The sequence below is a fragment of the Xenopus laevis genome, chromosome 6L (assembly GCF_017654675.1).
Source record: "Xenopus laevis strain J_2021 chromosome 6L, Xenopus_laevis_v10.1, whole genome shotgun sequence".
NCBI classification, from domain to species: domain Eukaryota; kingdom Metazoa; phylum Chordata; class Amphibia; order Anura; family Pipidae; genus Xenopus; species Xenopus laevis.
Window position 1 is genome coordinate 157,035,168 of NC_054381.1, and position 14,342 is coordinate 157,049,509.

Sequence of the window (14,342 nt, forward strand, 5' to 3'; positions counted from 1 at the left end):
TGTGACTGTGGGATAGCAGGTATAGTAGGGAGAGATGGTGCCTATAGTAACAGTGGATAATAGTCTCTGGGAAGGGAGTGTGACTGTGGGATAGCAGGTATAGTAGGGAGAGATGGTGCCTATAGTAACAGTGGATAATAGTCTCTGGGAAGGGAGTGTGACTGTGGGATAGCAGGTATAGTAGGGAGAGATGGTGCCTATAATAACAGTGGATAATAGTCTCTGGGAAGGGAGTGTGACTGTGGGATAGCAGGTATAGTAGGGAGAGATGGTGTCTATAGTAACAGTGGATAATAGTCTCTGGGAAGGGAGTGAGACTGTGGGATAGCAGGTATAGTAGGGAGAGATGGTGCCTATAGTAACAGTGGGATAATAGTCTCTGGGAAGGGAGTGTGACTGTGGGATAGCAGGTATAGTAGGGAGAGATGGTGCCTATAGTAACAGTGGATAATAGTCTCTGGGAAGGGAGTGAGACTGTGGGATAGCAGGTATAGTAGGGAGAGATGGTGCCTATAGTAACAGTGGATAATAGTCTCTGGGAAGGGAGTGAGACTGTGGGATAGCAGGTATAGTAGGGAGAGATGGTGTCTATAGTAACAGTGGGATAATAGTCTCTGGGAAGGGAGTGTAAATGTGGGATAGCAGGTATAGTAGGGAGAGATGGTGTCTATAGTAACAGTGGGATAATAGTCTCTGGGAAGGGAGTGTGACTGTGGGATAGCAGGTATAGTAGGGAGAGATGTGTCTATAGTAACAGTGGATAATAGTCTCTGGGAAGGGAGTGTGACTGTGGGATTGCAGATATAGTAGGGAGAGATGGTGCCTATAGTAACAGTGGATAATAGTCTCTGGGAAGGGAGTGTGACTGTGGGATATCAGGTATAGTAGGGAGAGATGGTGCCTATAGTAACAGTGGATAATAGTCTCTGGGAAGGGAGTGTGACTGTGGGATAGCAGGTATAGTAGGGAGAGATGGTGTCTATAGTAACAGTGGATAATAGTCTCTGGGAAGGGAGTGTGACTGTGGGATAGCAGGTATAGTAGGGAGAGATGGTGCCTATAGTAACAGTGGATAATAGTCTCTGGGAAGGGAGTGTAAATGTGGGATAGCAGGTATAGTAGGGAGAGATGGTGTCTATAGTAACAGTGGGATAATAGTCTCTGGGAAGGGAGTGTGACTGTGGGATAGCAGGTATAGTAGGGAGAGATGTGTCTATAGTAACAGTGGATAATAGTCTCTGGGAAGGGAGTGTGACTGTGGGATTGCAGATATAGTAGGGAGAGATGGTGCCTATAGTAACAGTGGATAATAGTCTCTGGGAAGGGAGTGTGACTGTGGGATATCAGGTATAGTAGGGAGAGATGGTGCCTATAGTAACAGTGGATAATAGTCTCTGGGAAGGGAGTGTGACTGTGGGATAGCAGGTATAGTAGGGAGAGATGGTGTCTATAGTAACAGTGGATAATAGTCTCTGGGAAGGGAGTGTGACTGTGGGATAGCAGGTATAGTAGGGAGAGATGGTGCCTATAGTAACAGTGGATAATAGTCTCTGGGAAGGGAGTGTGACTGTGGGATAGCAGGTATAGTAGGGAGAGATGGTATCTATAGTAACAGTGGATAATAGTCTCTGGGAAGGGAGTGTGACTGTGGGATAGCAGGTATAGTAGGGAGAGATGGTGTCTATAGTAACAGTGGGATAATAGTCTCTCTGGGAAGGGAGTGTGACTGTGGGATAGCAGGTATAGTAGTGAGAGATGGTGCCTATAGTAACAGTGGATAATAGTCTCTGGGAAGGGAATGTGACTGTGGGATAGCAGGTATAGTAAGGTGAGATGGTGCCTATAGTAGCAATAGGAATGATATACAATATTCTATTAAGGGTGGGTGATTAGGGTGGTATGACACATTTAATATGTATATCAGTAACAGTTCCTTAAAAAAGTGTTGTCTAACTGGCAGCTCATTGTGTTAGAGTTCTTATCACCCACTGAGAGCACACAGCTGATTTTCTTATCGACCACAGAACTGACAGATATCCTGCTGCGACCCTGACATTCAGTGAATAATCTCATTGCTTTACATTTCAGTAGCTCTCCCATCCTGCGACATTCTTCATCACAGTCAGATCAGACGTATGTTCATCTGGTGCTTAAGGAGGCATTAATACTGTCAGTGCCGGCATCTCTCGAACAGAACAGTCGCTAATCCTTTATCAAAAGAATGATCTATATCTCTTTATCCCATTGTCCCCAAACCTAATTCTATGAACTGACTCAGATCTTTTGCCTTTATCTCTCCTGCTACTTTAAAACCACACAATGCACAGTGTCTCTGACATAGGATGTCCCTCCTTATCATCTCATTATTGAATCCATCACTTTCCATTCACCTTGAAGCCGGAGACTGAAAAGGAAAACACATGATAGGGATGAAGCGATTGCCCAGTCACATGTACAAGGTCACCTTTCATCACAGCAAGAAAAGGTCATGGAATTACCCTCCCCTGTTCCTGAACACATAGGGGCGCTCTGCTACCAGGGTACTTACTGTTCTTAAGTCTTCTTTATTACCTAACTCCCTAATACTCCTATAGGCACTACTAACTCTCAATTATACCCTAGCTTAGAGTACTCCTCTAGGAATCTACCTAAGGGCAGACTCTGGATACACATGAACCATCAATACTAATAAGGTTTCCAAAAGAAAGACATGCCTTGAGCTCCTCCCCTTTCTTCACCACACAGTGAAAGTCTTGGACTTTTTTGCTCTGGGAGGATAAGTGCTAGTTGAGGCATTCTTTGGAGAACATTGCAGGTGGCAGTTATCTGGAGAATGCCAACTCCAGTAATAATGTAGTCAACTCCTCATCAAGGAGGACCATGCTGGATTAGTCACTTTGTGACCATTGCCATACACTATATTGGGGAGAAAACTTCTCCAAACCTTAATGTTATACTTTATGTGTACAACCATAGGATATAATTCATAAGCTTGCACAGGAACAAAAGAAGCCAAAGCCTTTCCAAATGTACCCTTGGAGATAAAAGACTTGGATGCGGACAATGGTCCACTAAATACCATAAATATTCTGTCTTCATTCTTTTGAGATGATCTTCTTACTGCTAGAGCGCTCATAAGAAAAGGTATGGGGGGCTGGTCACCATTTTTTTCCATTTTGACATTGGGACTTTAATCCCAGTTTTGGATGTTGAGATAACGATGCATTGATAACAATGGAGGAAGTCAATGGAGGTAGTCACAACTTACTGTTGCTCACTGTCAGTAAAGTGGAGATCTAACTTCAGCTGGAAGTCTACTTCACTTAGGGCATCCTCTACCTAGAATACAAAGAAACACACCATTCATGGGGGAGCTTTCTATGTGAATGTGCAGGGGGGGCAGTCATCTAGGTGCCTTCATGACCTATTGGAAGCCATCTAGGGGACTCATTCAAGCTTAAGAACAAGTACTTTATTCTGAATCTTTACTCATTTTTCCCATCTCTTATTGGCTAAATCCCCATCTCCTGGCCCTTTAAGTGTTGTAAATATCATGTATGTAAAGTTGATATTTATTCATGAGCTCTCACTCTCACTTCTGTGCCCAATAACATATATACCCCCAACATTACCCCACCACTTATTTTAGATCTATGATCCCACTCTAGACAAAGGTTCAGCATCATTTTCCTAGTTGGATTCAGAACAGAAGATTTTCTCTCTATCCCCTTTCCATCCATCCATCCATCCATCCACCCAACCATCCAATCTATCATCTATCCAGCCATCCAATCTATCATCTATCCATCCATCCAATCTATCATCTATCCAGCCATCCATTCTATCATCTATCCATCCATCCATTCTATCATCTATCTATCCATCCTATCATCTATCCATCCAATCTATCATCTATCCAGCCATCCAATCTATCATTTATCCAGCCATCCAATCTATCATCCATCAATCTGTATTATATGATGTCGTGATAAAATCCCAAATAAATGAGAATATTTTGATTACATACTGTGTATTAGGACTGAAATTTGGAATAGCAGCAATGGCTCAAGATACAAACCCTCTCTCCATCGAGCAGCAAGTGCACTTTGAATGCCATCACATCATTAATGTCAATGTCTTCATTTCTGTACAGGATCTGAAACATGCGGCTGTACACAACATTATCATACACACATGGCGGGTATGGCCCAGGATCATCTATAAATAATAAAAAAAAATAAGTTGTCCTTTAATTGAATGCTCTTTCTTCTACAGTACCCATACTGTACTGTCACATGACCTTTATACAGTACATGCCCTGCAGCCCTCCTGCTGACTTATAATTCTTACAAATACCCAATGAGGGAATTAACGTGCCGCATAGAGAGCATAGTTACATTTCATTGGGACAATACCAGCCATTCCCAGACAATGTTCCAGTAGGAATGATCCTTGCTCTCAGCCTGTATAGAGAAACACCAAAAGACTATGGTGGTGTTATGGAGAGTACTGGCATGTCATGAGCTGAGCAGGCACATATCTGTAATCCCTCTTAACAATCAGTGCTGACTGACCCTGCTTATATAAGGCCCTCCTCAACCTCTTTGCCTGAGCATTGACCTACATTAGCACTGTGGCATAACACCAGCTAAAGGTTCCTGCTCTAGTCTTTCTTGTTCTGCCTTGTCCCATCTGAACCTTTCCCTGCCTTGTCCTGCCTTTACCTTGAACCTCACCTTGTTTACCTTGCCTTGTTCTGATCCTGTCTTGCCTTAACTTTACCCTGTCCTGCCCTGACCTTGCCTGTTCCTTCTCCTGTTCCAGTCCTGCTTTGACCTTGATCTTGCCTCAATTTAACCTTGCCTTGACCTTTCCCTGCCTTGTCTAACCTTGTTCCTGCTTTCCAGTCCCCCTGTTATGCAGTCCTCCTGCTTTCCAGCCCACATCCTGTTCTGATCTACACCCGCTCCATCCTGTCCTGATCTGATTTGTCGCCTGAACTGTCCTGCTCCAGTTCCTTTCCTGTTCTACATCTGCTCTGTCCTATCAGTCTGCTCCTGTCCTGACTTCTGCATAACTATATTGTTTATTCAGGGTCTAGGGCAGTATTCATGCTTGTACCAGGTGCCTGAAGGTGGTCATACATGGGCAGATTAAAGCTGCCAATATCGGTCCTTTAGACCAATTCGAAACGTATCTCACCTTGTGTGGGGGCTTCTGACGGTTCTCCCCAATCAATATCAGGCCAACAATTGGCCTGATATCGATCGGGCAGGTTGGATTTTTCCTGTGATAGAGGACCGCATCAGCTAGTTGATGTGGTCCTACGACCCATAGGCGCCAATTTCCTTCATTATAATCTAATCATTTGGCCCTATGACAAACGAGCGGATCTTATCATGTATGGCCACCTTTACTCTTACTTGCTAAAACAAAGATCCTTGGATGTAGAGCAGTTGTTGTCAAACTAGTTCAAGTCCCTTGTAATGATCATGGCCCTATTTAGCTCATAAAATTGATAAAGATACAGTAAAATATCAGCCATGCAATCATCATTTCAAGAATATCTAAAAACATATTCACCCTAAAGCTCATCTTAACCGAGCTCCAAGTTGGATTTTCAAGTGTGTCTTGAAGAGCAAATGGTGATTCTCTCCTATCCTTGCCCTAAGTGGCCTTCAAAGTCAGCTGCCATGCAACTGATTCAAGCCCCCTCTTTCCGGGTAGCCAGCAGTACGGTTTGGGAACAATTGATGTAGTGGCTTTGCATAAAATTTGCAAAGCTGTACAGTTACAAGTAACATTACTTATCATTGTGTGCACTCACTGTACAGTGTTAAGACCTCACCAAAGTAAGTAGGCGAGTAGAAGAAACAGAAAAGGGTTCTTAGAGCTCTGTATTTTTAAAGAATATGATAGTATGAAAAACCACATTTCCCTTAGTAGAAGATTAAGCAGCGCCATTTCTACCCATGTTGAAGGAAAGAATGGAAGGAACAATAAAAAGGAGTTTTAAATTTTAAAATGTAATAAAGAGAGAGAATTAAAAAAACAAAAGAGAAGGAATGGCAAGAAAATTAAAGGAGGGAAGGAAGGAAAGAGATCAATTCAATCAATCCTTTGCTCATTGCTCTCAAGTTAATGAACACAAGAGAAAAGTCATCTTCCTACCCACCCATTTATTATTATTATCAGCCTCATTTATAATAAAAGAAAACAGTTTGGGGTACCTGTTTGACCTACAAGTGTAGCCACGAGCCTGTGAGGGATCCGTGATGATGCCTTCAAAGATGCTCTTACATGATAATATCTGAGATAAAAAAGGATAAGAGGATCAAATACACACGTACCTACATACTCACAACTATGTCAGTGGCTCAAAAAGCTGTTTGTGATATAACTTATTCTGGAAATATAATATATGTGTACGGCTATAGTAAATTGAGTAGCACCATTTCACTTCTAGCTTTACCCCAAAATATGTGTTCTGGATGAGACTTTAAATCCCAGGGTATGAAGCCTCGCAACGGTGATGAGGCAGGGTGTTGAGCAACTGTAACTGGATGGAATGCACAATAATTGAGTGTCAGTGGTTCTTGTAACTTAAACATAGAACAGCATCTACGAAGGTACTACCAGCTTTCAGCTTTTACCCCAAGTGGAGTGCACTCTGACACACAGTCCTTAATTCTAGGCAATTAGTACCTGGGATCAAAATCTCACTCAACACTAGTGATGGACGAATATGTGCAGTTTCGAATTTACAGCAAAATTCGCAAACACATTGAAGTCAATGGGCGTCAAAATAATTTTGACGCAATCGACAATTTTTTATACGCGTGACTATTTGGTCCAAGTGTATTAAAGTCAATGGGCGTCCAAATAATTTTAGTGCGCGCCAATTTTATGTGCGTGAAAATTTTGACACGCAATAATTTTTTTTCACGGCAGTTTCCCAAATTATTTTGGTTGCATCGAAATGCAGGAATTCACCGCAAATTTGTGCCTGCCTAATTTATTCGCCCATCGCTACTCAACACTCATCCGTGGAGCCTCAGCTGCTTGGCTAAATAGCCTATCTATCCTCCTAGGGTGATCTATGAAAGTGAGTAGCCAATCTTTACTAGACTTGACCTGTCTGAGTTCCACTTCACCCTTCGTAACTGCTCAGGTAAGGGGACTAGCAAAATGGACCAAGAGCACGTGTGCTCAGGAATATATAGTATTAAACAATGCCGTCTAGTGGCCAAACTGGGGAAGGCTAGGGGTCAGGCTTTAACCCAGGAAGAGGAGTCTAGCTCCTGTATAACCAAGAGTCCTCTTGGTGACCATTCCTTATGAGGATGCAAGGTAAATGGGGAACACATTTATCAGTCCCCTACATGTGCATATGCATATTTCTACATAAGGGTTGGACTTGCCATCTTGTTTGTACAGCATGATGGTATAGAACATTTATTTATTATGGCCGGGGCCATTACTCTCGCCAATAATATTGAATAGTTTACATAATAAGATTATTTGAATGTAAAATATTTACCTGCTTACATTAGTTATACTAATTAGATAAATTAACTACAAATCATACCTCGTTCTACAAACACTTACCCTCGTTGGAACAAGTCCACGTTGTGAAATTTATGCAGCTCTATTGAAAACTCTATGGTACCTTGTACTTCAGACATGTTATTTTCAGCTCATCACCTACGGAAGAAAAAACAGACATAATGGCTTATTAATATCATTGCATGGTCAAATCCTTAGGGGGCTATTTACTAAAACTCAAATTAATCTAAATTTTTTAGGAAAACAAAGGTGACCAAACTCTCAAGAATTAAAGCCATTTATCAATACATTTTCTCGAAAAAGTTGGAGCCACAAAACATTGCATTTCGTATCGTACATTTGACACTCTGAAAGCTCAACTTTTTCGGCTGTGAAAACTTCATTTTTTCGGATTATCGAATGAAAACCCCTGGATAGTGATGAGCAAATCTGTCCCATTTTGTGTGAAACGGCGAAAAATTAACGAAATGCATTGAAGTCAATGGGCGTCAAACACATTTTTACGAGTGACAATTTGTAGTTGTGCAACTTTTTTTGACGCAGCGAATCAATGCCTGGCGAATAAATTTGCCCATCACTACCCATGGATTATCTAGGGCCGATCACAATGTCAAAACAAATCTTCAAGTTGTAAAAGGGACATCAGCCATTGACTTCTACATGACCTCAACAGGTTTGAGTATTTTCAGATTCGGACTTTTATCAGCTTTGGGATATAATAAATCTATAAAAATGTAAGTTATTTTTTCCTCTAAAAATTCAAGTTTTCCCCTTAAAAATCTCAACCAGATAAATCTGAGGTTTCATAAATGGGCCCCTTAGTGTTGATCTTGGGCAGTTGCCTGGATACTATTTTTCAACAATTTTTATTCTCTGCACCCTGTGGAACAGGACTTACCATAGCTTGTCTTGAACCACTCAAAATGAAAAAAAAAAGGTATCAGCAATAATTGTTTTATTTATATATATAAATAGGCGAAATGCAATAGAGTAGATAGGAGTTCCTCAAAAAAAAGTTGAAAATTTTTCTGTCCCAAAAAACGCTTTTTTTCCTATTAAAAGGGCGATAGACTGAAAAAGATCGTAAATTTTTTTTCCGGGTATCCTCCTTCCTCCCTACATTTCCTAACATATGGCACATAAACTATACTGTGGGTACATGCTGCAGTATATACTTCCATTGTACTTTAACTGCACGCCGTATGCTAATTAGCCAACGCTAGCGTCACTTCGAGCTAGCGTCACTTCGAACTGCTGAGCGTAATTTCACTGGTGTAATTTCGCCAACGTTCGGTATCCTGTGTGCAACTTCGGATCTTCGTGAATTAGTGTTGTCCAGGCGAATTTACGCCTGGCGAAGTGTTGCGAAGTGCGCAAAGCCATCGCTGGCGAATTTTCGCCTGTTAGTAAATTTGCCCATAGTGTTTGCAGCAGCAAATGGTGGTGTCTTGAGATTTGGGGCAGATTTACTAAATGGCGTAAAGACTAACGCTGGCGAAGATTTGCCAGTAGTGATAGGCGAATAAACTTGCCTGGCACGAATTCACAGCGAATTTCCACGTTTCACCGTGGCGAATAAATTCATAAATCTCCCTCAAAAAATTTTGGATGTGCGTCCGAAAAGTTGCTCACGTCAAAATCGCCGCGCCTCAACAGTATTCGGACGTATTCGCTATTTTTTTCGCACATTTTTTGCAGTTTCGTGAATTTTGCAGGAAATTCCCAAATTTTTCGGCGAAGCGAAACGGGAGAAATTTGTCCATCACTATTCTCCAGCGTTACCGGTTTCAGGGACTTCGATGATTTACTAACGGGCGCGGGCCTCATTTCACTAGCGAAGGAGATAGATGCTAGTGGTGATTTGCACTGTATTGCCAGGCGAATTTAGGCTCTGGCTCATGGACGTTTCTCCGCAAAGATACGGATTTTACTGAACGTCACCTCTTCGCCAGACTTTACTTCGCCAGCTAAGACCAGGGGAAGTGCATTGGAGTGCATAGATCTTCCTCAATCCTCTGTTACTTACAATCTTACATCATATATTTTAATGGAAAAAGTTTCTAAGACCAAAAAACACTGGTGTCTTCCTTTTTTCAGAGTGATAGGCTGCAAAAGTCCTTAATTTTTTTTTTTGTGTAACTGGGTTTCCCCCTCCATTTCCTAACATATGGCACATAAACGATACACTGGGCTCATGTGTAGGGCAATATAACAACTCTATTGTCTTTATTAAGCTTCCCTGGACTTGTGTAATGTATTTGCTGCAAAATATACGTCCATTCAACTTTAAATTTCCCGCCGTATGCAAATGAACCTGAGCGAAGACCTCTAACAAAGTTGCGCTAGACAAAATTGAACGGTAGCTAGTGATGGGCGAATTTGCACCGTGGCGAAGAATTCGTGAAACTGTGCCGTTTTCACGGAAAAAAACGGATGGCGGCGAAAAATTTTTTTGACGCCGGCTAATTTTTTCAGGCGAATTTTCGCGGGCGTTTTGCTCTATTCGCTGGCGGTGAATCGCGCAAATTTGCGGCGAATTTGCGCCTGGCAAATAAATTCGCCCATCACTAACGGTAGCGCATATTCGCTTTGATTTGCTCACATTGCCGAAGTAACGCTAGTGAAAGTTCCCCAGCGTTCGGTGCCCTGGACGCAACTTCGCATTTTAGTAAATTATCGTTGTCTGAGCAAATTTTCACCTGGCGAAGTCTTGCGATGGCTGCGAAGCTGTTGCTGGCGAATTTTGTGCGATGTAGTAAATTTACTCCAAAGAGTAGACACAGCTTGTTAGATAGACGTTACAACACAAGTATTACAAAGGGCCTGGGAAGTGTCTTCTAAAACTTGCGACTGGACAAAGCAACAGCACTTTCAGGCTTTATTTTTTTTAAACTTGTGTAACTATAGGAAGCAGGGTCATTAGCCATGAGTGTATCCCATCAACTATATGACGGTAAATACAGCGCATGTTATTTGGTTATTTGCTTTGCTCATATACTGTATATAAGCTACTCTTTGATAGGGTTGAAATAAATCTCTACTATAGATTAGTTATATAATTGGCAGCTGCATCATGTATGGATTAAGCCTGCCTCATACATAGGGGTCATATATTAAAGGCAAAGTATCAATATCCAATTAAAGGCAGCCTGTCAAACCAGATTAACAGTAAACAGGAGAGAAATAAATATTCTCCAATAGGTTGTGCTGGAATATTCCCCTAGTGTTCTTTGCCTTCTGACAGAGGAGTCGGACACATGGACAGCAAACATAACGGACAGTGGGATTAATCACAGGCCGACTATCAATGCTGCTCCTTCATATGAGTGTAAATAATAATACTCCATATTTTATTCATCAGCATGACCATGACATAAGGTGCAACTCAGTGCTGAAAGGATAATATCCACACGTACTGTAAGAACAGGGCATTAACTCAAGGGATGAAAACATAATTATGTCTCTTTATAGGTCCCTGGTGAGGCCTCGTCTGGAGTATGGGGGGCAGTTTTGGACTCCAGTCCTTAAAGGAACAGTAACACCAAAAAATGTAAGTGTTTTAAAGTAATGAAAATATCATGTACTGTAGCACTGCACTGGTAAAACTGATGTGTTTGCTTCAGAAACACTACTATAGTTTATATAAACAAGCTGCTGTGGAGCAATGGTGGAAATTGAAAAACGGCTATATGACACAGGTTAACTAATGGATAACAGATAACACCATTAGGCAGACAGAGCTTATTTGTTATCTGCTGTGTAACCTGAGCCTTTTCTCCTTTGAAAAAAACAAATGGTGCGGTTACCTCAAACGAACTGCGAAAAACTTTTAAGTCGAAACCTTGTGATTAGGGATGTAGCGAACTGTTCGCCGGCGAACTAGTTCGCGCGAACTTCGACTGTTCGCGTCCGCCGCAAGTTCGCGAACGTCGCGCGACGTTCGCCAATAGGCGTTCGCGTCAAAATCGTTCGACCATTCGATCGCTAAAATCGAACGATTTTCGTTCGAATCGAACGATCGAAGCCATTGGATTGAATGAAATCATTCGATCGAATGGCTTCGATCGTTCGATTCGAACGAAAATCGTTCGATCGAACGATTAAAATCCTTCGATCGTTCGAATCGAACGATTTTCGGATGTTCGAAGTTCGCAAACTGTTCGCAAACTGTTCGCATTTTTTGCCGGTGTTCGCGAACGGCGTTCGCGAACACATACTCGGCAGTTCGCTACATCCCTACTTGTGATGCACCTCCGCCGTGTGTGCTGCTGAATAGGTCCACAATTATAAACTTCGCAAGGATCGATCAAGACTGCAGGTTAACTGCTCAAGCTTAGTGTTTATTGTTGTGTTAAACAATAAACACTAAGCTTGAGCAGTTAACCTGCAGTCTTGATCGATCCTTGCGAAGTTTATAATTGTGGACCTTTTCTCCTTTGAATGGCTGCCCCCATGGCTACACAGCAGCTTGTTTATATAAACTATAGTAGTACTTATCTGTTATCTACTGTGTATCCTGTGCTTGAATGGCTGCCCCCATGGCTACACAGCAGCTTGTTTATTTAAACTATAGTAGTACTTATCTGTTATCTACTGTGTATCCTGTGCTTGAATGGCTGCCCCCATGGCTACACAGCAGCTTGTTTATATAAACTATAGTAGTACTTATCTGTTATCTACTGTATACCCTGTGCTTGAATGGCTGCCTCCATGGCTACACAGCAGCTTGTTTATATAAACTATAGTAGTACTTATCCGTTATCTACTGTGTATCCTGTGCTTGAATGGCTGCCCCCATGGCTACACAGCAGCTTGTTTATATAAACTATAGTAGTACTTATCTGTTATCTACTGTGTATCCTGTGCTTGAATGGCTGCCCCCATGGCTACACAGCAGCTTGTTTATATAAACTATAGTAGTACTTATCTGTTATCTACTGTGTATCCTGTGCTTGAATGGCTGCCCCCATGGCTACACAGCAGCTTGTTTATATAAACTATAGTAGTACTTATCTGTTATCTACTGTATACCCTGTGCTTGAATGGCTGCCTCCATGGCTACACAGCAGCTTGTTTATATAAACTATAGTAGTACTTATCCGTTATCTACTGTGTATCCTGTGCTTGAATGGCTGCCCCCATGGCTACACAGCAGCTTGTTTATATAAACTATAGTAGTACTTATCTGTTATCTACTGTGTATCCTGTGCTTGAATGGCTGCCCCCATGGCTACACAGCAGCTTGTTTATATAAACTATAGTAGTACTTATCTGTTATCTACTGTGTATCCTGTGCTTGAATGGCTGCCCCCATGGCTACACAGCAGCTTGTTTATATAAACTATAGTAGTACTTATCTGTTATCTACTGTATACCCTGTGCTTGAATGGCTGCCTCCATGGCTACACAGCAGCTTGTTTATATAAACTATAGTAGTACTTATCCGTTATCTACTGTGTATCCTGTGCTTGAATGGCTGCCCCCATGGCTACACAGCAGCTTGTTTATATAAACTATAGTAGTACTTATCTGTTATCTACTGTGTATCCTGTGCTTGAATGGCTGCCCCCATGGCTACACAGCAGCTTGTTTATATAAACTATAGTAGTACTTATCTGTTATCTACTGTGTATCCTGTGCTTGAATGGCTGCCCCCATGACTACATAGCAGCTTGTTTATATAAACTATAGTAGTACTTATCTGTTATCTACTGTGTATCCTGTGCTTGAATGGCTGCCCCCATGGCTACACAGCAGCTTGTTTATATAAACTATAGTAGTACTTATCTGTTATCTACTGTGTATCCTGTGCTTGAATGGCTGCCCCCATGGCTACACAGCAGCTTGTTTATATAAACTATAGTAGTACTTATCTGTTATCTACTGTGTATCCTGTGCTTGAATGGCTGCCCCCATGGCTACACAGCAGCTTGTTTATATAAACAATAGTAGTGTTTCTTAAGCAAACACACCAGTTTTACCAGTGCAGGGCAACACTGCATTATATTTTCATTACTTTAAAACACTTTTATTTTTTGACGTTACTGTTCCTTTAAGAGGGATATAAATGAGCTGGAGAGAGTGCAGAGACTAAGTGCAACTAAATTGGTTAGAGGGAGGGAAGAGTTAAATTATGAGGGGAGACTGTCAAGGTTGGGGTTGTTTTCTCTGGAAAAAAAAGTGCTTGTGAGGGGACATGATTAGTGATTGGCGAATTTATTCGCCAGGCGCAAATTCACAGCGAATCTCCTCATTTCGCCGGCGACTAAGCATTCCACAGTCTTTTAATGAACCTAGAGCACACACCACCCTAAATAGTCAACAGCAACAGTTAGAGGCGCCCATTGACTTTAATGCGCATCAAATATTTGCCGGCGTCAGAATTCCAAAGTCCAAAAAAAATTTACGCCTCCGTCAAAATTTGTGTTTCATGAATTTTTCCTAGTTTCGCAAATTTCAGTTTTTTCGGCGAAGCAAAACGGTAGAAATTCGCCCATCACTAGACATGATTAGACTTTACAAGTACATTAGAGGACATTATAGACAAATAGCAGGGGACCTTTTTACCCATAAAGTGGATCACCGTACCAGAGGCCACCCCTTTAGACTAGAAGAAAAGAACTTTCATTTGAAGCAACGTAGAGGGTTCTTCACAGTCAGGACAGTGAGGTTGTGGAATGCACTGCCGGGTGATGGCAATGTTTGGCATCATCACTAGTGATGGGTGAATAAATTCGGCAGACATGAATTCGCAGTCAGGCCCGGATTTGCGGCAA

At 41.7% G+C, this 14,342-nt stretch overlaps 1 protein-coding gene across 1 annotated transcript in view; it reads right to left on the reverse strand.

Moving 5' to 3' along the window:
- Nucleotides 1-7,704, reverse strand: part of fam135b.L (family with sequence similarity 135 member B L homeolog) — a gene marked incomplete at its 5' end in the record, with an annotated part of 40,116 nt that extends 32,412 nt beyond the window's left edge. The window contains 4 exon segments of the mRNA NM_001094366.1: nt 3,269-3,339; nt 4,079-4,218; nt 6,231-6,310; nt 7,609-7,704. Coding sequence (NP_001087835.1) covers nt 3,269-3,339; nt 4,079-4,218; nt 6,231-6,310; nt 7,609-7,685 — 368 coding nt within the window.
- Nucleotides 7,705-14,342: the final 6,638 nt, after the last annotated feature.